Genomic DNA, 25741 nt, shown 5'->3' with positions numbered 1-25741 from the left:
TAAATTCTGGTGTAATCACAGGACTCCAGGAGCTGGGCCTCTCCGCACAGGCCTTAATCCAGCACTGCCTTAACCCCCTCCCTGGCTCCACCACTATTAACCATATGTTTGTTTTCCTTGCAGGAAATGGCTACATTGAAGGCAAGGAACTGGAAAACTTCTTCCAGGAGCTGGAAAGTGCTAGAAAGGGGGCTGGAGTGGTAAGAAAAACACATTTCCTTTCCTCTTGCTGTTCTTCTTCCTCCTCTTTGTTCCCTCCTTCCCTGTTCTTCTCCTGACTTGAGTCTCCCGCACAGCACAGTGTTGCCTCATTCCCTGTGAGGGTTGCAATGAAGAGTCCTTCTCAGGGAGCTGGCATCTGTGCCCGTCACCGGCAAGTTTTTGGGGTCATGCCCAGAAGTGAAAAGCAAACTTGAAAAGGACTCAGGGGCTTGGGACTGACTCAAGATTGGTGTGGTGTCCCGATCCTGGCTCCAAACAGCTCTGGACATTGGAGCAATCTGGTTGTGAACGCTCTGTCTCAGGCCCACTTCTCGGGTACCTAAAATCCCAGTGTGGGTGCCAAACTACACCTCTTGGGGTATGTCTACACTACAGGATTATTCCGATTTTACAGAAACCAGTTTTTGGAAACAGATTGTATAAAGTCGAGTGCACGCGGCCACACTAAGCACATTAATTCAGCGGTGTGTGTCCGTGTACCGAGGCTAGCATCGACTTCCGGAGCATTGCACTGTGGATAGCTATCTTGTAGCTATCCCATAGTTCCCACAGTCTCCCCCGCCCATTGGAATTCTGGGTTGAGATCCCAATGCCTGATGGGGCCAAAAATTTGTCACGAGTGGCTATGGGTAAATGTCGTCAGTCAATCCTCCCTCCGTGAAAGCAACGGCAGACAATCATTTCGCGCCCTTTTCCCTGGATTGGCTGGGCAGACGCCATAGCATGGTAACCATGGAGCCCATTCAGCCTTTTTTCACTGTCATCGTATGTCTACTGGATGCTGCTGACAGACGCGGTACTGCAGCGCTGCACAGCAGCATCCTCTTGCCTTTTGCAAGTTAGCAAAGATGGTTACCATACCATACTGTACCGTCTGCTGCTTTGCAAGTTGACAATGACGGTTACCAGTCACACTGTACCGTCTGCTGCTGTCATGGGTGCTCCTGGCTGGCCTCAGTGAGGTCGGTCGGGGGCACATGGACAAAAATGGGAATGACTTCCCAGGTCATTCTTTTCTTTACGTTTTGTCTAATGGAGAGTCAGTCCTGCCTAGAATATCAGGCAAGCCTACTAAACAACCAGAGAGGCAAACAGCCACTCCGGGTCAGAACCCCAGACATCCCGCAGAAATGATGAGCTGCATGCCATTCTAGGGGGGGCCACCGCAACAACCCCACCCGTTGCATCCCTCCTCCCCCACCCCTCCTTGGCTACTATGGCAGTTATCCCCCCATTTGTCTGATGAAGTAATAAAGAATGCATGAGTAAGAAACAACACTGACTTTATTGCCTCTGCAAGCAGCGATCAAATCGGGGAGGAGAGGGCAGCCTCCAGCTGCCATGATATTCCAGGCAGGACTGAATCTCCATTAGACAAAGCTTAAAGAAGAGAATGACCTGGAGTCATTCCCATTTTTGCCCAGGTGCCCCCGGCCGACCTCACCGAGGCCAGCCAGGAGCACCCACGGGACAACGACGATGGATACCAGTCCTACTGTACCGTCTGCCCTCCGCAAGGGAAGGGAAGGGAAGGGGATGTTGCTGTGTAGCGCTGCAGCACCGCGTTTGCCAGCAGCATCCAGTAGACATATGGTGACATTGAAAAAAGGCGAGAGAGGATTTTTTTCCCTTTGCTTTCATGGGGGGTGTGGTGTGTGTGTGATGACATGTACCCTGAACCACCCGCGACAAAGTTTTTGACTCTTCAGGCTTTGGGAGCTCAGCCAAGAATTTAAATGGTTTTCGGAGAGTGCGGGAACTGTGGGATAGCTACAGCTGTCAGTCGCCCCTCCCTCAGTGAGCGTCCATTTCATTCTTTGGCTTTCTGGTACGCTTGTCTCAGCTCCTTAAGTTTCACGCAGCACTGTGCTGAGTCCCTGTGTAGCCTCTGTCCATCATAGCCTTGGAGATTTTTTGAAATGTTTTGGCGTTTCATCTATTGGAACGGAGTTCTGATAGAACAGGTTCATCTCCCCATACAGAGATCAGATTCAGTATTGCCCATACGGTCCATGCTGGAGCTCTTTTTTGATTCTGGGACTGCATGGTCGCCTGTGCTGATCAGAGCTCCACACTGGGCAAACAGGAAATGAAATTCAAAAGTTCGCGGGGCTTTTCCTGTCTACCTGGCCAGTGCATCCGAGTTCAGATTGCTGTCCAGAGCAGACACAATGGTGCACTCTGGGATAGCTCCCGGAGGCCAATACCTTTGAATTGCGGTCACACTAACCCTAATTCAAAATGGCAATACCAATTTGAGTGCTAGTCCCCTCATCGGGGTGGAGTACAGATATCAATATTAAGAGCCTTTATATTGAAATAAAGGGCTTGTTGTGTGGACAGGTACAGGGTTAATTCGGTTTAATGCTGCTAAATTCGAGATAAATTCGTAGTGTAAACCAGGCCTTGATAATGATTGGTCCTGACTCTTCAAAGTCAGCAGGATTTGGCTAGTAATCAATCTGTGCCTTACCAATTTTACTTGGGCAAGTATTTCCATGTCCTGAGAAGTTAGGATATTTCCCCCACATGTTCACATTATTACATGGCTCACAGTTGGGTCTAAAAAACCTATGGCCTCTCTGTAAACACTGGAAACATCTGTTGCAAATATGCATTTGTAGGCTGCGCTGTCTGTGTTGCCATATTTGATGTTTCACTTAAAGCCCCAGCTACTGGAGTCAAGTGATTACATGAGACTCTTTTGCAGCCCCAATGCCCCAGCTACAGGAAGGGTGTGTGTGTGAAAGGTTCAGTAGGTAGGATACTACCCTCCACGTCACTTTTGACCCCACTAGCCCAGCATAGAGCTAGAGGTGCTGTTCTGCAAGGAGCAGGGTGGTCACTCACTCTTCTGCATCACGACTGATGTTAAGGCCCCAGCAGCTGGCAATGGCATGTTGCAGTTGACGCTGGGAATTCAGGCCACGACTACTTCTGGTTAGTAAAGAACAGCTTTAAAATGGCCAATACAAATACGTTTCTAGCCCTCAGGCTTTGCGCACAGCAGCTTGAGAACGTGACCCGAGGACAACCTGAAGGTTCCGATATCAGTAGGCAAATAAAAAGCACCCCAAATGGCTTATTTTTCTCAAAAGCTCATGATTTTGGAGGGGGCCGACTTGTGATTTTGAAACATTTGGGGTGGGTTCAGTCGCCAGTCCTCGCTGGCTAAGGACCAGGCTGAAAGCCATTCAGGCCTCAGTCAGCTGAGAGAGCCACTGCTGAGCAACTCAGGAGATTTGCTACTTTCAGACCCTAGCTACCAGCTCTGCAGCCCGAGCCCAGTCCCTGCTAGTCCCAGCTGGACCCTGAAGCCACTTGTCCTGCATGACAGCACAGAGCCCTGCCACCGAGCCAGCTCTGATCGCCTTCCTTATGAAACCTTTATTCTAGCCCTAACATCCGGGAGTGGGTTTTGGGAGAGGGGGGTTGGAGCCCCAAAGAGCCTCATTTATTCTTCTCATTTTCTACTCCCCTCCTCCCTAGTATCACTCTCATATTCTGGGTCATGGGGCCATCTCTCTGGCCAAGGCAAGCCAGAGACGAGCTTTCCCTGCAGCTCAGCACCCTTCTCACACCATTGTGAGACTGAACTAGGCTCGCCCGCTGCCATGTGATCATCAGGTTGGCACAGGTGGCACAGAGCCTGGCAGCCTGCCGGCGGATGTCTGTGTAATATTCATTGGAGCATATGCAAGGCTGCAAATGGAACTGACAGCATAAATTATGGAATCACTGGAAACACGATCTCTTCTTCCAAACAGCCTTGCAGAGCAGGGCCTCACTGCCTCGGAGGGGCTGTGGCATAACCAGGCTGCCATTTGATTGTTCTTGCCTCCTGGGGCTGTGTTCTCTTTACAGGGGGTTGGATGTGAGCGCTGAGAGGGCAGCGGACGAGCTCCACTCTGTGCCGCTGGCCCCTCCACATGCAGTTTGGGGTCCCCATCAGCCAAGGTTTGCTCACTCAGGCCAAGTCATTTGACATGGCGTGAGCCCAGACAGGGCAACTTTTTTTATGGAAGGGACCCCCGAAATTGCTTTGCCCCAGGCCCCCTGAATCCTCTGGGTGGCCCTGAGCCCAGACACATACTGTGTGTATAAGCCTGTTGCTTAGCAGGTCCATTGCCCATCCCCTGCTGACCAAACGCTGCTCAGCCCCAGTCATCACACTGCCCCCTGCTGGCCAGTGAAAACCCCTCACCTAACCAGGTTTAGCCCAGGTGGCCTTTTCTACTGCTTCGGCTGTGCAAAGGCCAGAAGGTAAGAAGGTATGGCAAGCTCATGCTGCTTTAAAGAGGGACCCGCCCATCAGATTATTCACATGTGGAAGAACTGGCCCCAAACAAAAGTCAACACTTTTAATAGCACCTGGCATTTGAGGATCTCCAGCCACTGTGTGTGTGGAAATTAATTAAGCCAGACAGCAATCCTAGGAGAGAAATATTATTAGCCCTATTTTAACAATAAGGAAACTGAGGCACAAGGAAGGTGAAGAGACTTGCTTAAGGCCATGAAGCAAGTCCGTGGCTGAATCAGGAACAGTATTCAGGAGCACTAGCACCTAGTTCCCCCTCCCCTAACCACTCGACTGCACTTCCTCTGCACATCAACTTCTTAACCGCTGCCGAGCAGTTGTTTAGCATCTAATTCGGTCTCTTCTAATGGCTGAGACACTCTAGCAACAAAGCCTCATAACTCGTGATCTTGTTTCTTGTTTTCAGTGAGTAAATGACAAGCCAACTAAGGAAGAGGGTGCTGAAAAGAGGGTGACCAGTAGACTCCTGTCTGCTGCTTGGGGAAAGGCTGGGTTATTGTTTTCCAGCTCCTATGACTTGCAAGCTGAGTAGAGCTGGATGTGGGTAGTTTGATTTGTCTTTTTCCCCAGTACACATAATATTCTGCTTGTCCATGTCCTAAGTGTCTCCAGTATCTGGCCCTCCAGGCTTGGTCTCAGCCCCAAGGTGATGTTTGTTTAGGAAAGTTTCTGCAAAATCTACTTTGCCATTTTTGAGTCATTAACAACATTGCCAAACACCACCCTGCAAAAATCACAGGCCAATCTCCCCACCACCACCGCCACCCCTCCCAATCACAAAAATAAAAGCTCTGGGGTCTTTATATTTGTTGTTGGAGCCTTTAGGGAGTCACGTTTTCCAGCTTTTCTCCACAGACCAAAGTGCTCAAATCCTACTTTTTTTTAAATGCAAGCTGCAATTCCCCTATAATCACATGACTCCAGGTGCTGGGACTTGAAGAGAAAACACCAAATAGCGTGAGCCTCATGATAAATCATGTGAGTTAGCAACGCTGAGCTAACATTGGAGCCATGAGGTGTAACAAGTCAATAGGAGCTTTAGATAGAGTCACCTTAGCACAAGTTATATTAATAGATCCTGCTCCTGCAACCTCTCCCCACCTAAAGGACTCCCAATGGCATTAACAGGACTTCTCTGGTTAGTACGTGTTACACTCACTGCTAAGGTTTGCAGCCTTTGCAGAGTAATCTGTAAAGCCGGCGTTAGCTGGCCAGGGACACATGGGCAGCTCCCTTTCCTGGTTTGATGTGAGGCTGGGTTGTTACTCACCTCAGGCTCATTTAGATGAGTGTTCCCTGCCAGCTAGCGATCTGCTCTCTTGGACTAGACGGGAGTCCTCTTGGGGTTAAGGCACTGGCCTCAGATGCAGAAAATCTGATTCACCTCCTAGCTCTGCCCTTGCCTCCCTGAGCCTCCCTCAATCTCACTGTGCCTCAGCTTCTTAGCTGGGAATGAGACTAATTCTTCTTGTCTAGTTAGACTGTAAACTCTTCCAGGGAGGGCCTGTCTCTTTGTGCATGTGTACAGAGCCTAGCGCAATGGGGCATATAGACACTAGTGTAATTTAACCCTAGTGCACTGAGGTAGGATATTCTGTTGGCTCTCCTGCCTTGGGTTAAGAGGGAAAGGGTCTCCTCTCTGATGTACTGGCCTGTTCAACATCCAAGCAGTGTCCTTCCCATTTGCTGTTCTCTCTCATCCTTTCCTGGCTCGAAGCCAGTGCACTGACCAGGCACAGTCACAGAGCGGGAGGGGTCGGTGAGCACAGAGGCCCTGCTGGAGGTCAAGAGGGACAAACCTTTTTGCTTTGTTCACAGGACTCTAAGAACGGTAACTTTGCAGAGAAGATGAAGGAGTTCATGCAGAAGTATGACAAGAATGCAGATGGCAGAATTGAAATGGCAGAGGTGAGTGGTGCTAGCGCCAGCATCGCTCCCACAAGCTGCTCTCATCGATACTACTATGCTCGGGGAATCCTGGCCCCACTGGTGTCAGTGGGTGACTTGTCATTGGCTTCCTTGGGACCAGGATGTCCCACCTATGCTGGAGGATTAGATCCTAGCATGAACACATGGATCCTCTTGCACTCCAGAAGTGGGGAGTGGGAATCCTGCCGCATGCTGCATTAGGCTGCCTTGTCAAAGCAGCCTCAGAGAGTCCGGTGTCCAGATTCCACTGGATTTCCATGGGATCTGAGCGCCTGATTCCTTTAGGCACCTTTGAAAATGCATCCTTGGTTCCCTACCACATGGACAACAGTACAATCCAATAGCCATGGGAGAAACATCTTCTGAACCCCTGGCAGCTAATGTGGTTGCCTCGTGTCCTGAAGCATGAGCAGATGCTCATTATGGATTGTTATCTCAGCTAGTGTAACTGCTGCTGATGTTCTCACTATTCAGATACACGTTTAATTCCTCCTTCTATCCCACTAACATATTGTGGCAGTGAGTTCCACTGGCTAACTATGCATTGCATAAAACAGAATTTCCCTTTATCGGCTGTAGAAGTTGTTGATTTACATTTCATCGGCTGCCATGGGATTGGGCAAATGGGAATCCTCCTCTCTCCCAGTAATGATTTTATATCCCCCTCATTCATCTCCTTCTCTAAAAGAAAGCATCTTAATCTTTTACATTTATCTTCATATAGTCTCTACAGGCTTCTAATCATTTCTGCTGCCTTTTCCTGGACCATTTCTATTTCTGCTCTGTCAGAGTGACAAGAACTGAACCCAGGAGGCCTGGTTCTCACTGCTGCAGGAAATGATTAAATCCAAGAGCTTAGTGGGATGTAGGGAAGGATTAGACATTGATAGGAACAATAAAAATGATATAGCTAAAATAAGATTTGACAAGGGCTATAAACTCTTACATCAACTATCAGGTCAAAGAAGAAGCTGATTGTTCAGGGACAGTGGTATAAAATCATACCTGGCGTGAGGTATCAAAGTTGTATCTATTTTGCATATTGTTGCAATATGAGAGAGAACTGTGGGGCATATTGTTTTAATGAGACAGTATTCCCAGACTACGGTCTGCAGAGCACTTCATGGTGACTAGTGGGGAGCTGGCTGGTCATGAAGATTTGGCTTCTCCGTGTTTCCATTCAGCACTAATATTGCCTGCCCAGGTAAGTGTGGTCTGCACTCTGGGTAGTGAGGAATCTCAATCTGTTGCCCTCTAATGGCTGATATACAGAATAGCAGGCTCTTACACTGATCATCATAATCCCCATTTGACAGATGGGGAAACTGAGGCACAGGGCAGCAAAGTGACTTGCACAATGGCACCCACCAGGCCAGTGACAGAGCTGGGAATATAACCAAGGTCTCCCGGTTCCCAGTTCAGTGCTCTGTCTGCTAGACCACACTGCGTCCCATAAGAGGTGTACGAGCCTGCTAATGCTTACTTCTTTAGCTCCAGTGGTGGCACTTCATTGCAAACGGGGGAATGGTCGAACTATTGTGGGGAACTTTCCTGGTTTATGCACTACCCCAGTGGAATCAGATAGAGAAAGGACCTGAGTCCTCACTCCCACTTCCTTTACCCAGAAGCCTGCCTGACCTTGAGGACACTTCTTCCATGCTCCTATGTGGCAGAGTGCTTGTTACACCCCATAGAGCTGGGCCCAGGATTCCTGGGAGGTTTAACCCCAGTCTTGTTGTGGTCGCTTAGGCCAAGGGATAGAGGTGCTCTCTCTGCACCAGCCCCATCCCTGGCCCACTGATCATTACTTACAGCTTAAACCAAATACAATTTACTAAGCAGCAACTGTAAGAAAAATGAGGGAAAATAGAAAAGGTTAAAGGAACAAGGACACACACACTCCCGCCGCCCATGGGCCAAAGGACACCCCTCACAGCTGGCTCCGGGCCTGCGCTGGGCCCTCTCCCCAGAGCCCTTTGCTCTCCCCAGCTGCTCACCACTCTTTGCTCTGGTGTTACTCGTGGCATGAGGGATGCCTGCCATCCCAGCTCAGCCCTGGCTCCTGTTGGCACGGCTGGTCTGCACTGCACCAGCTCCATCCCACCTCTGACTCCATGCTGCTGCTCTCCTTAGCTCTGCCCTACTTGACTCAGGCAGCTGCACCTCACAGGGAGGACAGGACCCCAGGCTCCTGACTCCCTCATTGGCTCGGCTGCCCTGTCAATGGGGCTGACTTGGAGTGTTAGCCTCTCCCCATTGGCCCTGTGGACTGACAATCTCACAATCCTGATTGCTCTTTGGCCCTTCCACTTTCTTTTGATAGTGAGAGGGACCGATCAAAAACCCACTAAGTTTCAGTGGGGGGCCAGCCCCCCACTTACTTTCTGCTTTCGGCTTGGTAGGTCCTAGATTCGAATCCCACGACTGCCCCAAGTACTTTGGCTACATAAGTAGTTACTGTGGTTGGCCCAGGGCAGCTGTTCAGTCGCCAGCAGGGGAGCTGGGTGCACACAGTGATTGATGGGCGAGAGGATGGTGGCAGAGAGACGCTCTCTGTTGTGATGTGGTCCACACATTGTGACGATGCTGGCAAATCCCTGTGCTGTAGGAGGCTAGGCACCAAGGAAGGGATGTCCCTGTAAGATAAGGGCAGCATGTCTGGCTCGCTCCTTCCTCAGAGATGGATTAGCATTTCTGTACTCTGCCCTCCCTCTGAGAGAGGAGGTACTAGCTCCCAGAGCATGTATTTCGGTCTCTGCCTCTCCTCCCATTCCCTTTCCCCCCTTTGCCATCAGTGATTCTGACTCCCCGTCCTCAACCCTTTCCCTACCCTTATGCCTGTGTACACCCTCATTTTTTCCTTCCACCCGCTTCCTCCCTGTGACCATCAAGGAGGCACTGTTGGGTCAGGACTGATCCTGCTAGCCTGACTCACACTGACTAGTCCCATTAACTACTCATGAACCAAAATGCTACTCAGCCTGAGTCAGGCCCCAGGCCTGGGCCCTGCGTTTCAGCCAGCACATGCAGAGGGAGCAGTAATTGACCTGACTCCGTCATATCCCAGCACGCTTCACACTGTGCGTCCTGCTGACCATACCAACGAATGACCGGTATTTGTGTCATTGCATCTCATGTGCAGTTGCTCATGGGCACAGCAGAAGCCGAGCAGGGCTTAGGATGGCAGCAATTCAGCTGAAGCCAGTCACATCCATAATGGGTGGGATGTGCATGAATCCACTGTTGGTTTGCAGAACCGGACTCCATTTCTTTTTCCGAGGGGAGGACTCTGACTGGGGAGCAGGGATACTGTATATACAATGGGCAGTGGGGGCTATACGATCTTTTGCTCCCCAGTCTACGTCCTTCCAGCTTTATAGTATCTGGGAACTCGTCAGGCCAAACTCCTCCCTGTTGAAGTCACTGGAGTAACACCAGGTCTAAATTTGGCCCTACCTGCAGAGGGAATGAAATTGCTCTGGTGAGTTGCTGTCATGACAAAGCCAGCTATATAGCCAGGATGTTCTCAGTGGCTAGGACATGGTTCCTTTCAGCTGTTACCACTGAGTGAAAAAATCAAGGAAGCCAGTCACTCTGTCTCCTGCGGGTCTGCTGCCTGCTCTCTCGATTTACCAGGAAGCTCCACATTGTTATTTTCCTAATAAAAAGGAGGCTCCTGCCAACCTGAGTTTCCGAAGAAATCTGTCCAGCTGCTCGCCTGCACAGGCCTTATTAAAAGTTGTCCAGCCCTTTGATTAAGACACTGACACTATCTTCGGAGAAATGACTCAAAGTTAAGAAGACAGCTGTGAAAAGGGCACTGAAAGGCTGGCAGACAAGGAGAACTGAAATGATTGGAAAAATAGAGAGACCTCACAAAGTTTAGGTCTGTTTTATCTATGGCCTTTTCAAATTGTTAATCTTCTTTGGAACGATTCTCTTTGGTCCTAGCTGCCTTGATCTTCAAATGTTAAAAAGTTCCCAGCCCCCTTGCTAATGTTTTCATGGGTTTTCCTTTAAAAATGTCACTAAAGAGAGTTTTTTGTCCCTCCTGTGCTTCAAACCCAGTTTCTGCTTGAAACTGACTAGGAGCCACATGTGAACTTGTCTAGCTTGTTTTCCCACCCAAATGGAAAAAAGCTCAAATTGTAAATAGTGTCAATGAAACTGAATTTCTTTAGGATTCTTTTGCATTCAGTTGTCCTAGGTGGTGTCAATAGTACATGTAAGGACTTTTTTTGCCTCATTTTTAAATCCTCCTTTTCTTGATCACCAAAAATTAAAGTGTCAAACAGCCACTTTATAAAAGCTTTAGGTAGAACAAAGTGTTTAGTGTGACTGGCCTTCCCCGGTTAGTTCTGTGGCAGCATTTAACCGCCTAGCACGACTCCGAGAGCTGGGCTCAGCCTCAGCAAGGATGCTGGTGCACCAAACAAGGAAGTAAAAAAGAGCCACAATACTTTCAAACTCCCTTATTAACGCATGGAGCAAGTCTGTTGAATTACAGTGTAACAAACCTCATTCGTAGCTATCAGCAGAATTCAAGGCCAGGACCTTCACACAAAAGCACAGACCTCAGTCACTGGAGCTAGTGGTTTCACTCTGTTAGCTGGTAGTGGCAGTAGGCTGTTATTGACTAGTGGCCTAGCCATTAGAGAGGAATGTAACATGCACTCTGCTAATGTGTTTCATCAGGGGATGTTTTTCTAGGGAATTATTGCAAACAATGGAGATGGGACTTATGTTCTTTCCATGTGCAAAGAGCAACCATATTATTTCAGTCTCAATGACTTATTTTAGGTTAAGCAAAACAACAAAACAATTAAGAGCGAAAGTAAATTTGCAATGAGAGAGAGAGAGCACAACGTATGTGTCTCCTCTGCAACATTCTGCATTGATTCTCCCTCACAAAATGGCAGTGGCCTGTGACAGCAGCAAAAATTACAAAGATGCAGTAAGAAAGGAAACACAATCCTATTGTGTCACCGTCTACACGCACCAGTGGGATGGGCCAAGGATTCTCTGTGTGTTGTGTAACTTGCCTTCTACTCACTGATGGCTTTGCTGTCTCCCCCACCCTCCAGCTGGCTCAGATCCTGCCTACAGAGGAGAACTTCCTGTTGTGTTTCAGACAGCATGTTGGCTCCAGCTCTGAATTCATGGAGGTGAGCAGAGATTTTTATTATTATTATTCTAACCAAACCAGTTCCTGAAGCCATTTTTAGGCTAAATTTCCACTGACATCAAGGGCTGAATAAGGAATTTGGCCTGTAATTTCTTTAATTCTGATCAGTTAAATAGAATGTTTCTTCTGCATGTTAAGAGGCTGAGGATGGGGGGAGCATGAGGCAGGCAGGCAGGCAGGGCAGGGGGAATGTACTTGAGCTATTACCAGGGGAAATGCATTGAGTAACAAGCTATTGCTAATGAATACAGCCTGGCCACACTCTCCAGGTGAGTGGTTTCTCTGTCCAGCAGCCATGCTGGCTTCCTCTGAATGTTTTTACCTGGAAAAGAAATAGCTACATGCCAGCTGTAATTCTGTCCTCCCACTGAAGGCAAGCTATAGCTATGGACACAACAAGCCAAACCGTGATGCCATTAAAGTCCAGGGATGTTTTGCCACAAGCTTCAGTGGGAGCAGCATTTAGCCCTACACATCCACACAGTAGTTTTGTCCTTTTTGTTGCTTGTATTAAGCAGTTCAGGACTGGGGCCATATTGAGCGATGCTGTAAGGACAGACAGGGTCTGCCACAGAGCCTGCACCATAATTCTGGTGTCATAATGCACTTTGTTAAGGGGACAGGTACTCTGCAAGTCCCTGAGCTCGTCAGATAGTTTATGACAAGTACAAAGTGGAGTGTGGGAACGTCCCTGCTCCCTCTTCCCAGAGTGACAGGTTGGCTGATTTCTAACCCCCAAGTCCCAGTGACTAAGGCGCACCTTCAATCCAGGACCTTCACTGATCACAACTGCACAACAATGGCATCCAGAAACACTCCCTAATCTCCAAAGGCCTGGCCCAGCTCACACTGGAAAACCTGAGAGGGAGTTTTGGGGCAGGAGCTCTCTTCTTTAATCAGCCCCAAGTCCTAGCCAGGAATCTGGACTTGACACCCTGGTGCTGCTCACTGGTGGGATGTTTCCTTATGGAAGAGGTAGAGGACTTCCTTGTGTTGTGCTGCCGAAATTCACTTTGCAAGAGAATGTTCTAAATTTCCAGGTGCTTTAAATCAGTTATTTAGCCTCTTTCAAGAATTTGAAGAGGAAGGGACGAGCAGGGAGATAGATCTGGGCTGCAGGAGGTGATTAGCGTCTATAGGCATATCTGTCTGTGGGTGCTGTGCTGTTGGAGGTGCTGTCTGTGGCACTTCTCAGAACAGTAAGGAAGTTAGCTCCTGTGTCTTGCCCAAATTGCAGGTTAGATATTTATATTCTGCCTCCCTAAATTTCACTCCCAGTATTATTTGGATGGTCTTTTCTTCACTGTCAGTCCTAAACTATGTAGTGCTACTTTGTGCCATCAAACAGCAGTTGTGTTCCACACAGAGGTGGCAGCATTTTGGAGGAGGGTAAAAAGACCTTTATCTCCCTTGTCTACTTCAGAGGGACATTTTTGGGTGTAAGTAGTTAATATTTAAACACTCTTTAAGAGGATAGGATAAAAGACCCTCTCAAATTATAAAGTAATATGGCATCTCTGTCTGACAAATTCCAAAGTTCTTCATAAATATTATATGTACATGAAAGGTTTCACCAGCTAGTGAAGTGTAGCAGCTGTTTAGCAATGCACAGCAACACTGCAAGAGTTTAAAACCCTTATTGGAAAATGAGAACAACATGCAAATGTGATGCTGTTCGATGAAACAGGAGCCTACCTGTTGCCATTTAATAGACAAGTGGAGTTATTGCTTAATAAGCACGTCATTAAATATTAAATTCAGCCCACTCCACCAATAGCGAGTATAATAATGAGCATGAACTCTTGACACCGTTTTTCCCTGAGTGCACCCCGCTCTGCTAAACCAATTCCCCTCACGACAAAAACCTGTCCCCTGAGAGATGATGCTTCAGAAAACTCCAGAGACCAATGAGGAGCTGTGCCCTCCCTGTGCCAGATGGTGATGGAAAGCTACATAGGCAGTAGAATAGCACTTAGCAAGACCTCTTCTGACACACCGTGTGGGGGAGACAATGTGGGATCTTCAAAGGAAGAAGGAAAATACTTTGATCAACCAACTCTGAACAGATAAATGTCTTTTGATTTGTTAGGTCCACATGAATATCTGAGACAGAGAGAGACTGTAAACAGGATCCTGCTCTATAGGGCCTGACTTCGATTGGGGACTCAGCTGTCATGGGAAAGGATAAGATAGACCTGAGATAGAGAGAAACTTACAATAAACGCTAAGCAAGTGTGGGGCAAAATGCACATTTCTACTGCCCTTCCCTCCCCCTTTGTCACCTCTGTTGTTTATGGGTAACAATCTCTCTCCTCCACAGCTACAGAACAGGGTCATGCTCACTGAGCCAAACGCCACAACAGGTTGGGTTTCATTTGCATTTGGTGCAGGTGGTTGTGGGGTAGTTCTTATTGTATTTGAGATGGATGCGCCAATGTTGAGACAACACACAAATCACTAGGAGAATGGACCTCATGCGTTGTAGGTCTGTTGTCATAGTAGCTTTAGTTATTCCCATTCCCAGTGCCATGAGAGAGGCTACCTAAAAAGGAAAAGCTGACGGGTAGTCCCAGTCCATTCACTGCTGTGTACATATGTACCTCAGGCCAGATCCAGCCCCAATGTTCAGTGGATGCAGTTCCCAGTAAAATCAGTGGATTCCCAACGAGTATGTGATGAAGCTGCTACGGCCAGAAGGGACCATTATAACCATCTAGTCTGACCTGTATATCACAGGCCCTAGGACTTACCAAGTAATTTCTGCATCGAGCCCATAACTTCTGTTTGACCTATAGTAGATCTTTTAGAAAGACATCCATTCTAGATTTAAAGACTTCAAGTGATGGAGAATCCATCATGTCCCTATGTAAGTTCTTCCAATGGTTAATTACCCTAAGGATTAAATTTTCTCCTGATTTCTAGCCTGAATTGGTCTAGCTTCAGCTTCTAGCCATTAGATCGCATCCATACCTTTGTCTTCTAGATCAAAGAGCTATCACTGTCTCACTATCCAAAATCTATTACTTTTTTCAGTAGGGGAATCACTTGTACTAACATGTGGCATTTCCGTTGCAGGCCTGGCGGAAATATGACACAGACCGCAGTGGGTATATAGAAGCCAATGAACTCAAGGTGGGGGATGACTGAAGAGTGTCTTGGAGATATGACTTTAAAGGGCTGTGCTGTTGGTGGGGGCTATTCTAGGGTGGCATTCTATACCATGCTTCTCTCGAGAGTCATTCTCTAAGGAAAGCAGCGTGTGCATGGCTGCAGTTCGTGTCTGTCTTATGATCACTCAGCCTGTAAGAAGCTAGGCTTGATAGCTTACACTGTCCCTTTGCAGCTCCTGATCACTTCAGCCTGCATTGTACTTCACAGCATAGCACCTGCTCCTGCTGCCATTGAAGTCAAATGGGAAAACTGTCACTGACTCTGGCAGAAGCAGAGCTGGGCTCTGGTTACCCAGCACTAGGGGCTGTGCAGCATTCAGGGAGAAGGGAGGCTCTTACTGGATGTCCTGCATTAGAATAGTTTCGGGAGATGAGCTGATAACGATCAGAGGTCTGCAACTGTCCAGAAACACCAAACACACTCAGGGTCAAATCCTGCCCAGTTACTTCACTGCAACTCCACTGAATGCCAATGGGGTTGCACAAATGCAGGCAGTAGAATCTGCACTAAGGACCCACTCCACGATGGCATTGCATTGTCTTAAGTCACCTCTGTAAAGGAACCCCAACATTTCCATGGCAGTTTGGTGTAGTCCTTAGCAAGCCATTGCTCCTAGGTAGGCAACTGGTTTCTGCTTTGCCCTGTGGATGGTGGCTGAAGGCAGGTTTCACTGTGTATTGTCTATATTGCCCCACATTATAAGACTGTTTGCAGACTGCCTGTGTTAACATATCGATCTTAAAATTCCACTTACTGTGACCTACTGGCTTCTGCAGAGCCAGTGGCCTCATTTCAAGAAAGCTTCATTCCCTTCGTAACTATGGGCTGTTCCTGTAAAGTACTGAGCAACGTCAGTTGCCATCAGTGTCCAGGGGCGTTGAGGGCTCTCTGCACTGTACAGAACCGAGCCTACTAACACCAGCTGTTCCGGTGAAATGGCAGGTCACTCTCCGTGCACCTTAGGATATTAAGACCTGTACAGTGCTGGAAGCTGCCCCTTCCTCCTAGCTTTGCCTTACTCGATGGGTTGCTCAGGTGCTCCTGATCTGAAAAACCTTGTGAGAGACGGGGCACGTCATTTGGGCCAGTCCCCTTGGCTGGGTGCCATGTACCTTTCAGAGGGTGAAGAGCCAGCAGAATGTTTTGGTGCACATCAGCAGGGCTGCACTGGAGTTGGTCAGAGCTGTGGTGCAATTTACTTTTGGGTTGGGGTGTTTCTCAAGGCACATAGAATGAAGCGGGGATCAAGCAATTCCCATTCTGGAAGGGAATTTAGAGCTCTTTTAAGAAGGTTCTGTTGGGGGTGATTCAGAGTGAGAAATGCCTAATCTCATGAGTGATGCTGTGAGAGAAATGCTCACTGCGGATTACACCAACAAACCTAAAGACAAAATCAACCCCAGTGGAAATGGGTCCAGCCCCACTGATGTCGCTGTACACTGGGGCTAAATCTGGCCCCAAGAGGCAAGAGGAGACGCTACTTCCTATGGAGCATGTAAGGAGTAGGCACTTCACTCTAAGCACTCATTCCCCAGGCTTAGTCCGAGAGGAATTTGTGCCAAGCACTGTGCTGCTTTGAGACTGGCACAGCGATGGGGGTGCCAAGGTACTAGCCACTGACCACTGCATCCCCTTGATGTTCCCACACTAACATTTTCAGACGTGCTCTTGCATTGTGCCCTTGACTGGACAGGTGGGACGTGTCTCAGCACCATTCCTAGACTGCCCAGCAGTGAATGTGCCTTTTTCCCCAGTGAAGAAAAACAAGGGGCATGATTTTACTACAGCAACGCAGGTAGAATTCTGCCTTGGTAAGCCAGGGTCTGTAACCATGACGAAGCTTACGTGGTCCTCTCCTGTCGCAGGGGTTCCTGTCAGACCTGTTAAAGAAAGCGAACAAGCCCTACGATGAGCCAAAGCTGCAAGAATATACACAGACCATAGTAAGTGAGACCAATCCCGGGGGGTACTGCTGCTGCCGCCTCCCCTACGGCAGCTGACCCAGCTCCCTCCCTTCAGAGCCCATTCTGCTTCCTGAGGAAGCAGCTGCAGCAGAGGAGCAACCTGCTCAAAGAAGTTGTGGGAACAAGGAGTCAGTCTGCACGAGTCCAGCTGCCTGAAGAAGGGTGAAAAGCCTAGGGGTTGGAGCAGAGGGAACACAGCTCCTCCCTCCACTGCTAAAATCAGAGATGCTCCCACATCCCCCGCCTGGTTTGGGTAAACATCTCCCCCCACCCAATCCTCCTCTTCAGCTGGTGCAGTGAGAGCAGCTCCATTAGCCAACGTGGGGAATGAGTCCCTCGCACGAGTGACTGAGCCCATGTGCTGCAGTGCAGCTCCTGGCCTGGCTAGGTGTTCTGTATTACAGGAGTTGTGGTAGCACTGAGAGGCCTGCTCAGGCCCCCGTTATGCTATGCATTGGACACACACATGCCCCAAAGAGCTTGTGGTGCCCGTAGCAGAGTAGCACTGGGATGAATGCTATCTTCTGCTTGGACTGGGGCAATTCTATTTCTGTCTCAGGACCCTGAGCCTCCCCAAGGTCACCGCTACCATCTTCCAGCCAAAAAACTCTCAGAGCCTGTCAGAAGTGCTGCTCTGTCTAACAGCAATGGTAGGCCCTCAGAGGACTGGGGCACTTGTTCTGCAGCACTCCCTGCCCTGAGTCCCCAGGGCAGTAAGAAATCTGGCCCAGAAACGTGAGCCCATTCTGTTGTAGGAATGTGAGCAGCACACCCCTGGGCTGAGCCCTTCAGTCACCGGAAAGGGCAGGCTGGGGCCAGTGCAAAGTTCTCCGGTGCTCGCCCTGGAGAACGGAGGCCTGTGTCTAACCACAGAATGGTTGGCAGCAGGGCAGGCTTCCCCCACTACCCCAACAGGTCCACTCTTAGCACAAAAGGGGAGTTCGGTGTCTAGGCCTCCAGCAATTCCTTGGCCTCTCTGCTGAGATTCCCAACAGAATCTGGCTAGTGGCCTGTGATGTGGAAAGTACACTTGTTCCACTTGTCTCCGTTTGTCCTAATGAAGAGTGCACTAGACTGGAAGTGTGGAGACCTGGGGCCTTGTCCCAGCTTTGACACTGATCTGCTAGGTGACCTTGGGCAAGTCCCTTCCCCTCGTGGGCCTCAGTTTTGCTCTCTGTATAATGGGGATAATGATAATGGCCTCCTGTTTAAATTGCTTTGAGCTCCACTGATTAAAAGTGCTATGTAAGAGCTTGGCATTGTTAAACCTGTCCCAGGCTTTACTAAGAGTAAGATGCAGACACACAATCTATCCCTGGGGGTTGCCCATTACAGTTACACTAGGGAACAGTTTGGCTCAAACTTTTCTCCCTACAGTTCATGTGGCTATAAACTCAAGCTTCTCTGGCTGACGAGAGCTTTCCCCATAACACACCCTGGACCAGGCCTGCCCTCCTCCTGGGGTTGCCAACTTTCCAACTGCTGAAAACCAGGCACCCAGCCCTACCCCTGCCCCTTCACCCAAGGCCTCACCCCTAGGCCCTGCTTCCCACCTGCTCCTCCCCCCGTTGCTCCCCCCGCCCCGGGACTCACCTGCCGCCAGCAGAGCTGGGCTGGGAGGAGCGGACGCAGTGCCTGCCTGCCCATGTGGGGCATGGAGGGGGTGGGGGTCAGTCCCTGGAGCAAGAGGCCAGGGTGGGAAGAGCAGGGCAGAGCAGGGCAAGCAGGAGCTGGCAGGATTCCCCCACACGCACCAATCTGTCTGCTGGAGATGGCTAAGAGCCAGCCAGCTACTTCTCTCCATGAGCAGCTGAGCAGAGAGCAGCTCCTCCAGGCTCCAGCTGCAGCTGCAGTACTTCCCGTCCTGCATTGGGGAGTCGCGTTACTGCAAGTGACCAGACACTGCCAGGTTCCCTTTCTGACTGAACTTTCCAGTCAAAAACCGGACCCCTGGCAACCCTACCTCCATGACTCTGAATTTAACAGGTCCCATTTCCCTACCCCCAGTAGAAAGCTGGCGAGGTGCCAGCTGACCCCCTGCCTTGCCAAAGGCTTAGATGCAATCCCAACTGGGGACGTTGGTGGAGGAAAGAGCCGGTCACTAACAGACTGCTGGCTTGTGTCCCATCAGCTGCGGATGTTCGATATGAATGGGGACGGGAAGCTGGGCCTGTCGGAGATGTCCCGGTAAGGGTCCTCTTGCACTGCTTGCTACTTGGGCTTCTTAGTCTTCCCCTGCAAGAGCCAAAGAAAACTATGGGCCCTCCCCCCAGTCAAATCCATCTTCCCCCTTGCTGAATTACAGCTCCATCTGCATGCAGCCAGGTAGCCTCTGCACTTGTTCAACAAGCCACTCCAGTCCTGCCTCAAAGCCATTCTAAAAGAAGGGCCTTAGACCCTGCTGCGGTTAGTCCGGGAGCCTGACACCCTTCCCAGTTGCACCAGTGGAGCTCCATAGAGTTACTTCTCATTCACACTAGTGCCACAGAGGAATCAGCACCAGGCGTGGAAGAGATACTGCGGCTTGCCCAGCTGCAGAGAAAGCATTCCATGCGGGCTGATACCGTTGGCCTTATGGCTCTGTAAAAGAACATTACCCCCCACCGCCCATGATTGGAGATTAATCACCAATAGCTGCAGCCTGTAGTACAAACTGCTTCCTGCCCAATTCCTCCAAAGCACCTCGCTGCCAACCTGTAGCACCCGTAGCTATTCCTCATCTGGCCTGACTCTCCTCAGCATGCCAACTCAGGGTGCAGACAAACACCCACTGGAGTCTGGGCTGTGACCAGCCGATCAATCTCAACAGCGTTTAACCCTCGGTCTCCCTGAGTGGAGGACCATGCCCTTCCTGAGCAGGCTGCATGGCAAAACAGGGAGGCCTCCATTCAGCAGCTGGTTGGTGCAGACTGTAGGCCCATCTTTACAGGGCTCCACTAACTAGCTTGAGTGCAGGACATCCCCAGAAAAGCAGGCAGGGCTGATCGCTCCAGGGCAGCATCTGTGTAGAGCGCTGAGGACGATCCCCGCCCTCCCCCATCCCCGCCCTCGCCACATGTGCAGGGTGAGTGTCTCCTCTCAGCTCCCTATTTACCCTTTCACAATCTCTCTGCAGACTCTTACCTGTGCAGGAGAACTTCCTACTTAAATTTCAGGTAAAAAAGATGGCTCTCTTTTTCCCCATGTGATTGTTTTCCCCCTCATCCCTCCCTGTGTGCATGGCTCATTTCTTTCTTCTTCCTGTCACTGTCCAGGGAATGAAACTAGCCACTGAGGAATTCAACGCTATCTTTGCATTTTATGACACGGTAAGAGGCTTGCGTGGATGGGGTGAGGGAGCACAAGGGGATTTGAAATCCCATGAGCTTGGTGCAAGAAGAACTCTTCCTAGCACTTTATTTCCCCTAGTCTCTAGCCTGCTGCGACTGGGAAAGGCATTTTGGCATTTTCTCCCATTCACCGTCATAAAACCAGCCCAGAATAAAAGACCCTCTAGCCAGATCCTCTGCTGGTGTAAATCCGCAGGGCTCCATTGAGTTGCAGCATAATTATGCTAATCGATGCTAGCTGGGGCTCTGGCCCACAGCACACAGTCAACCACTCTGCTCATGGAAGGGGTGTGGAGGACTCTTGTTTCAATGTGAGCAGGGGAGTTGTGCCCGCAGAGGACAGAAGAGCACATTTTAAAGTCTCTGTGAGTCCAGGGATCTGAACACAGGGAATATGTGGATTTAGAGACAGAATAATAATGGAGAATGAAATCCTGCTTTTCCGGACCACTGTTGCTGCGAGCCTTTATAGCGAGTAGAGCTGGCACCAGCCAGTATATAGGGCAGGATTCTCCTGTCACTTACACTAGTGTAATGCCTTTTATTTCAATGGAGTCATGCCAGTGGACTCTGGTCCAGGCCATATACTCAAAGCCTTTCTGGTGCCTGCAATGGGCTTTGACTCAGGGCCTTACCCCAGTGAGAGTGGCAGTGTCTGCGATGGTGGCATCATCACATTATGAACAAAGTCAAAAGTGAAACCAGTTCCCCACTAGTGCCCTCTGAGCTAAAGAAAGTGCTGCTGTGTTGGGTTTCCTGTAGCTTACAGGCCCCCAAACCTGTGAGTGATCCAGGGGAATGGCAGGTCTGGTGGTTGACAGCAAGGCCACTGCGGCCCTAGGGAGCAGAGGCAGGGAGATGATTGAAGGGCCCCTTGGGTTGGATTAAGTGTCCACTAATGTGTGTGTATTCTCCTGCTCTTGCTAACCAGGATGGGAGTGGCTTCATTGATGAGAATGAACTGGATGCCCTTTTGAAAGACCTCTATGAGAAGAACAAGAAGGTGAGCTTCTTGTGGGTAAACAGATGGAGACAAACCTAAGGGCTGCTCCTGTTCAAGTCAACAGGCAAATCCACTGGAGCAGCTTTGCTCTCTAGGTCTGCCATAGCAGCTGTTGCATCCTCTGCGACTAGTCTATGTCTTGTGTGGATGAAGTGCAGGGCAGTGCCTTAGCATGGATCAGTGCATCACAGGGTCATCCTTTATACCTGCAGCAAGCATGGGGAACTCCTCTTGGGGCCAGCTGGCTGCAGACCCGTGTGGTGCACAGAAGCTTCACTGGAGTATCTGGCCCAAAGGTTAACATGCTGGAGGCCTAGCTGAACCCTAACCCCTTTAGGGTTCAATCCTGCAGGGTTCAGAACAGGGCCGGTGCAACCATTTAGGCGACCTAGGCAGTTGCCTAGGGCACTGGCATTTGGGGGGCACCATTTTCTTTGGCAGCGACTGCGGCAGACGGATCTTCGGCCGCCCCGGTCACGGCTGGCATTTAGGTGGAGGGAACTAGGGCAGGGGAGTGTGGAGAGGGCTGCCTGCAGCAAGTAAGGGGGGGGGACAGTATGCAGGGGAACTCCCTGCCCCAGGTCACCCCTGCCCTGCCTCCTCCCCGAGCACGCCATGCTGCTTCACTTCTCCTGCCTCCCAAGCTCGCAATGCCAATCAGCTTAGGCGCCACAAGCCTGAGAGGCAGGAGAAGTGAAGCAGCAATGGCGTGCTCGGGGTGGAGGCGGAGCAGGATGAACTGGGGTGGGGGGGCTGCCTCAGGGTGGGGGGTGGGGAGCTACCACGGGGGGACGCCTCAGGGCAGAGGGGGAGAGAGCTGCTGTGGAGGGGGCGCCTCAGGGCAGGGGCGCAAGGGGGGCGCATGGTGGAAGTTTCGCCTAGGGCGCGAAACATCCTTGCACCGGCCCTGGTGCAGAAGGTGGGCCAGAGTGCTAGTGCTGGGCATCTGGGGTTTGCTCAGCACCCAATCAGGTAGCTGTGAAGAAGCCTGCGCAGTGCTGGCAATGTCTGCCCTGAGGAATACAGGAACAATGGAGGCCAGGTGCTTGAATCACTGTTGCCCTGCACTTGCTTGACCCTTTGCAGCAGTGCAAGGTGCTGCTCAATCAGAGTGGCACAAAGGAAGCTGCTACTGCCAGTGAGCAGGTTTATTATTAAGCTTAGAAAGCAGAGGCTCATGGTTTTAGATCCAGGTCCAGTCCCTGCAGATGACCCAGCCAAGAAGCCATTGAACTGTGCAGTGTGAATATGGCCCATTGCCAAGTCAGGACATGGGTGCTTACCTGCAGGCCGCTCAATGCACAGAGTTTGCCTCCGTGCAGAGGCCTGTGCTCCACTGGAGTCCCACATCTGCTCCGTTCTAAGAGTTTGGTGCTTCTGACTCTCTGTGCAGGGGTGAGGGTCATTCTAGCCAGAGTATGACCAGCTGCTCCAGCTGTTTTGCAGAGTCCAAGAGGTACTTAAGGAAAGAGTAAGCAAGTCTGTAGGCCAAATGCAGAGACTGGGCCTGATTTACCCATCTTGCTCTCGCTTTACGCTGGGGAAACTGCACTGCTCTCAGTGGTGTTGCAGCCGCATACCACGGTGGAGTTCGAGTCTCTGGGCCTGGCCCCCACTGAGGAATAAAGCAGATCACCTCTTGCCTTCAGACACAGCTGCTGTCCATTTCCCCTTGCTGGCCAAATCGCATTAGCCCTCCACCCAAGGGTCTCCTACAGGGCCGCCCAGAGCGGGGGGCAAGTGGGGCAATTTGCCCCGGGGGCCCCCCATGAGAGTTTTTCAGGGCCCCTGGAGTGGGGTCCTTCACTTGCTCCAGGGGCCCTGGAAAACTCTCACGGAGCCCGGGCCCCCGGAGCTTCTTCCGCTCCGAGTCTTCAGCAGCGAGGGATCTTTCTGCTCCAGGGCGGAAGGACGTCCCAGCGCCGAATTACCGCCAAAGCGGGGGCCCCCCACCGCCGAAGACCCCAGGCCCCCTGAATCCTCTGGTCGACCCTGGTCTCCTATGAGGGGTTCTGCTCCCTTCTTTTCAAGGTCTCCCCACATCCAAGCTTCCTCCCATGGAGAAAGCCAACTCTCCTCTTTTTTTCCCGCTCACTAGAGGGAACTGCCACAAGCAACCTTTATACTGCCTCTCTTCCCAGCATGCTTTGCTACCAGCCTACAGTGCCCATGCTCCCTGCAACTTACAGTCCCCCAAATCCTTCTGCTCTGGGAGTAGGGTAGCCAGGTGCCTGGTTTTCAACTGGAAAGTCCAGTCAAAAAGGGGACCAGACAGTGTCCAGTCAGATCTACTGATCGGACACCAAAGTCTGGTTGCTGGAGATGGGAGAGGTGCCAGGTCTTCACCCACTCCAGTCCCCCTACTCGGCTGTGGCTGCCTCCTGCCTATGTCGGGCAGCTGCAGCTCCCACCCCCAGCTCTGCAGGCGAGTCCCTCCTGACCCAGGTGGGAGGGGGTGGGAGAGGAAAAGTAGAAAGTGATGGGGGGGCAGGGCCTTGAGATGAGTGGAGTGAGGCAGGGGAGGTTCTGGCATTGCTGGTGGTAATATTTAAGAAACAGACACGCCAAGTCAGCAACCCTATCTGGGAGGTCCTTGAACCCCACTTCAAAGGGCCAGCTCATCCCATGACACACCATTGAAATCTAGTCCTGTGTATGCAGCCATTCTATATCACGTTCCTTTCTGTTACTGTCTGCCAGGAAATGAACATCCAGCAGCTCACCAACTACAGAAAGAGCATCATGAACCTCTCCGACGGGGGGAAGCTATACCGCAAGGAACTGGAAATTGTACTCTGCAACGAGCCCCCCATGTAAAGAGGCACCACCCCCAATCCTCCAACACCTCCCCTACCCTGCCACCTTCCACAAAGATGACTAGAGAGGGCAAGTGTGAGCAGGTGAGGAGGGAGAGCAACTGGGTGGGTCCCTGACCAATCAACTCCAACCCCCCCTGCCCCGCTAGGCCTGCTGATCTGCTTGTGACCCAGGTCACAGAATCTTTGCCAACAGTAGCGAGAGGGGCAGTGGTGCATGACCCCATCCACCAATGGCTCTGTGATTTAGGCTAAGTATTCAGTAGGGTGATAGTCCAGTTCTCTTCCTGGGTACAGCCTGTGTCCCTTGCGTTGGCATAGTTTGTTTCCTGTGCATTCCTGAATCTAGAGTGAATAATTTTTCTTTGTCTCTTTTTTTTGTTTTGTTTTGTTCTTTTCAAGTTCTGTCTTATTGTTTACCAAAGAACAGTTTACAAATAAACTTAAGTACTGCTACCGGGGCTGACAGCCTGCGCTTGGATCTCTTTTCTCTGGGACAATGAAGGCCACATCTGCAAGCAAATAAACACTAGGTTTTCAAAAGAGCTCAGCTCCCAATTTGGAAAAATCCAGCTGGTGCCTAAGTGCTCAGCACACGGCATGCTGCACTCAGTTGAAAATCTCTCTTGAAGAGTCACAGGAATAGAAGGTGCTGGGTACTGAGTAGAACTGTTTGGAAAGCGGTGGTGGTTAGGAAGAGGTTCCACAGAAAATTAAGGGGTATTTGGAGAGGGAGGGGAAAGAGGTGGGATGTTTGCAAAAAAAACACGTGATATTGTGGTGCATAGTGGGAGTTGTAATTCAGATGCCTTGTGAGCCCATTCTCATTTATAGACTGGGCTTCCTGGTCAGACTACCTCTCCCATGACGCATCACCATCTCCTCCTGGTGAGGATAAGTAGTATATCACGGCCATTGCTGGATTTGCTGCATCATGGGAAATGTAGTTTAACCAGAGAGACCAGCCCATAGAGGAGGATGGAAGCATGAGGCTCTGAAACTACAACTCCCACAAGGCACCACGAGAGCAATTCTGAATTGAAGTATTTCAGTATTTGGGTATTCAGTTTTTAAATGGCGGGGGGCGGAGAGGATGAGAATTAGAATCTCCCTGTGGAAAGCAGATACTTTTAATTCAAAAATAATTTAGTTAAAACCCTAATCTTCCCTCAAAAGAGCCTCAGTGCAAAAAAATCTCTCTGGCTGTAATGCTGAGCCCTTGAAATTCCAGCCCTGAGCTCTTCTGAAAATCTCATTCCATAGGGGGATGTTTTGTTACTTTTTGCCATCTGAAATTCAGATTCATGATCATGGTTGAAGGCTGGTCAGTGTTTCTGTGGTCCTGCAGCAGCCTTGGGGCTGGCTTGTCCCACTGCCAGTGTCTTAAAACTCTGGTTCTAGTTTGAAAAGAAGCTATGCAAGAATGATTTCTTACTCAGATTTTCTCCTTGCATGTTTATCATCACTTATACCTGTCTGAGGGGGGCATAACACCAGGGGGCAAATTATCTGCTGATAATTCCCCTGAGGTCAGTGGTAATATGCCTGCAGAGAATTTAGCCCTACAACTGTGATTTGGTAGCATCTGACACTCACTTAGCAAAGGTACTGGAGAGAACACAAGAGGCAAGGCAAGGCAGAACTGGGGCCTGAGTGGTTTTCTCTCCAGCATATTCGCTTGAGTTAGTGGATAAAAATAAGCTCTCATCTTGTTCCTGGTGCTAGCTCGGCGCCAGGCAGGGAGTGAGTTGTGTTGTCTGTTCTCCCATGTGCACCATCAATAGAACTGTTCGAAGTTCTAATC

The 25741-nt window shown here is 50.2% G+C and overlaps 1 protein-coding gene across 1 annotated transcript in view; it reads left to right on the top strand.

Annotated features, from left to right (window-relative positions):
- CALB2 (calbindin 2) overlaps positions 1 to 24398 on the top strand; it is a 51344-nt gene extending 26946 nt beyond the window's left edge. The window contains exons 2-11 of the mRNA XM_030582161.1: positions 124 to 200; positions 6359 to 6448; positions 11554 to 11634; positions 14730 to 14786; positions 16691 to 16768; positions 18921 to 18976; positions 19905 to 19944; positions 20044 to 20097; positions 21050 to 21121; positions 23822 to 24398. Of these exons, the coding sequence (XP_030438021.1) occupies positions 124 to 200; positions 6359 to 6448; positions 11554 to 11634; positions 14730 to 14786; positions 16691 to 16768; positions 18921 to 18976; positions 19905 to 19944; positions 20044 to 20097; positions 21050 to 21121; positions 23822 to 23938 (722 nt within the window). The 3' untranslated portion in view covers positions 23939 to 24398. The remainder of the gene's footprint in view (positions 1 to 123; positions 201 to 6358; positions 6449 to 11553; positions 11635 to 14729; positions 14787 to 16690; positions 16769 to 18920; positions 18977 to 19904; positions 19945 to 20043; positions 20098 to 21049; positions 21122 to 23821) is intronic.
- The last annotated feature ends 1343 nt before the right edge of the window (positions 24399 to 25741 follow it).

The sequence above is a fragment of the Gopherus evgoodei genome, chromosome 12 (genome assembly GCF_007399415.2).
Source record: "Gopherus evgoodei ecotype Sinaloan lineage chromosome 12, rGopEvg1_v1.p, whole genome shotgun sequence".
NCBI lineage: Eukaryota > Metazoa > Chordata > Testudines > Testudinidae > Gopherus > Gopherus evgoodei.
Note: the sequence above shows the minus strand (reverse complement) of the source record. Positions and strands in the feature narration are given on the sequence as shown.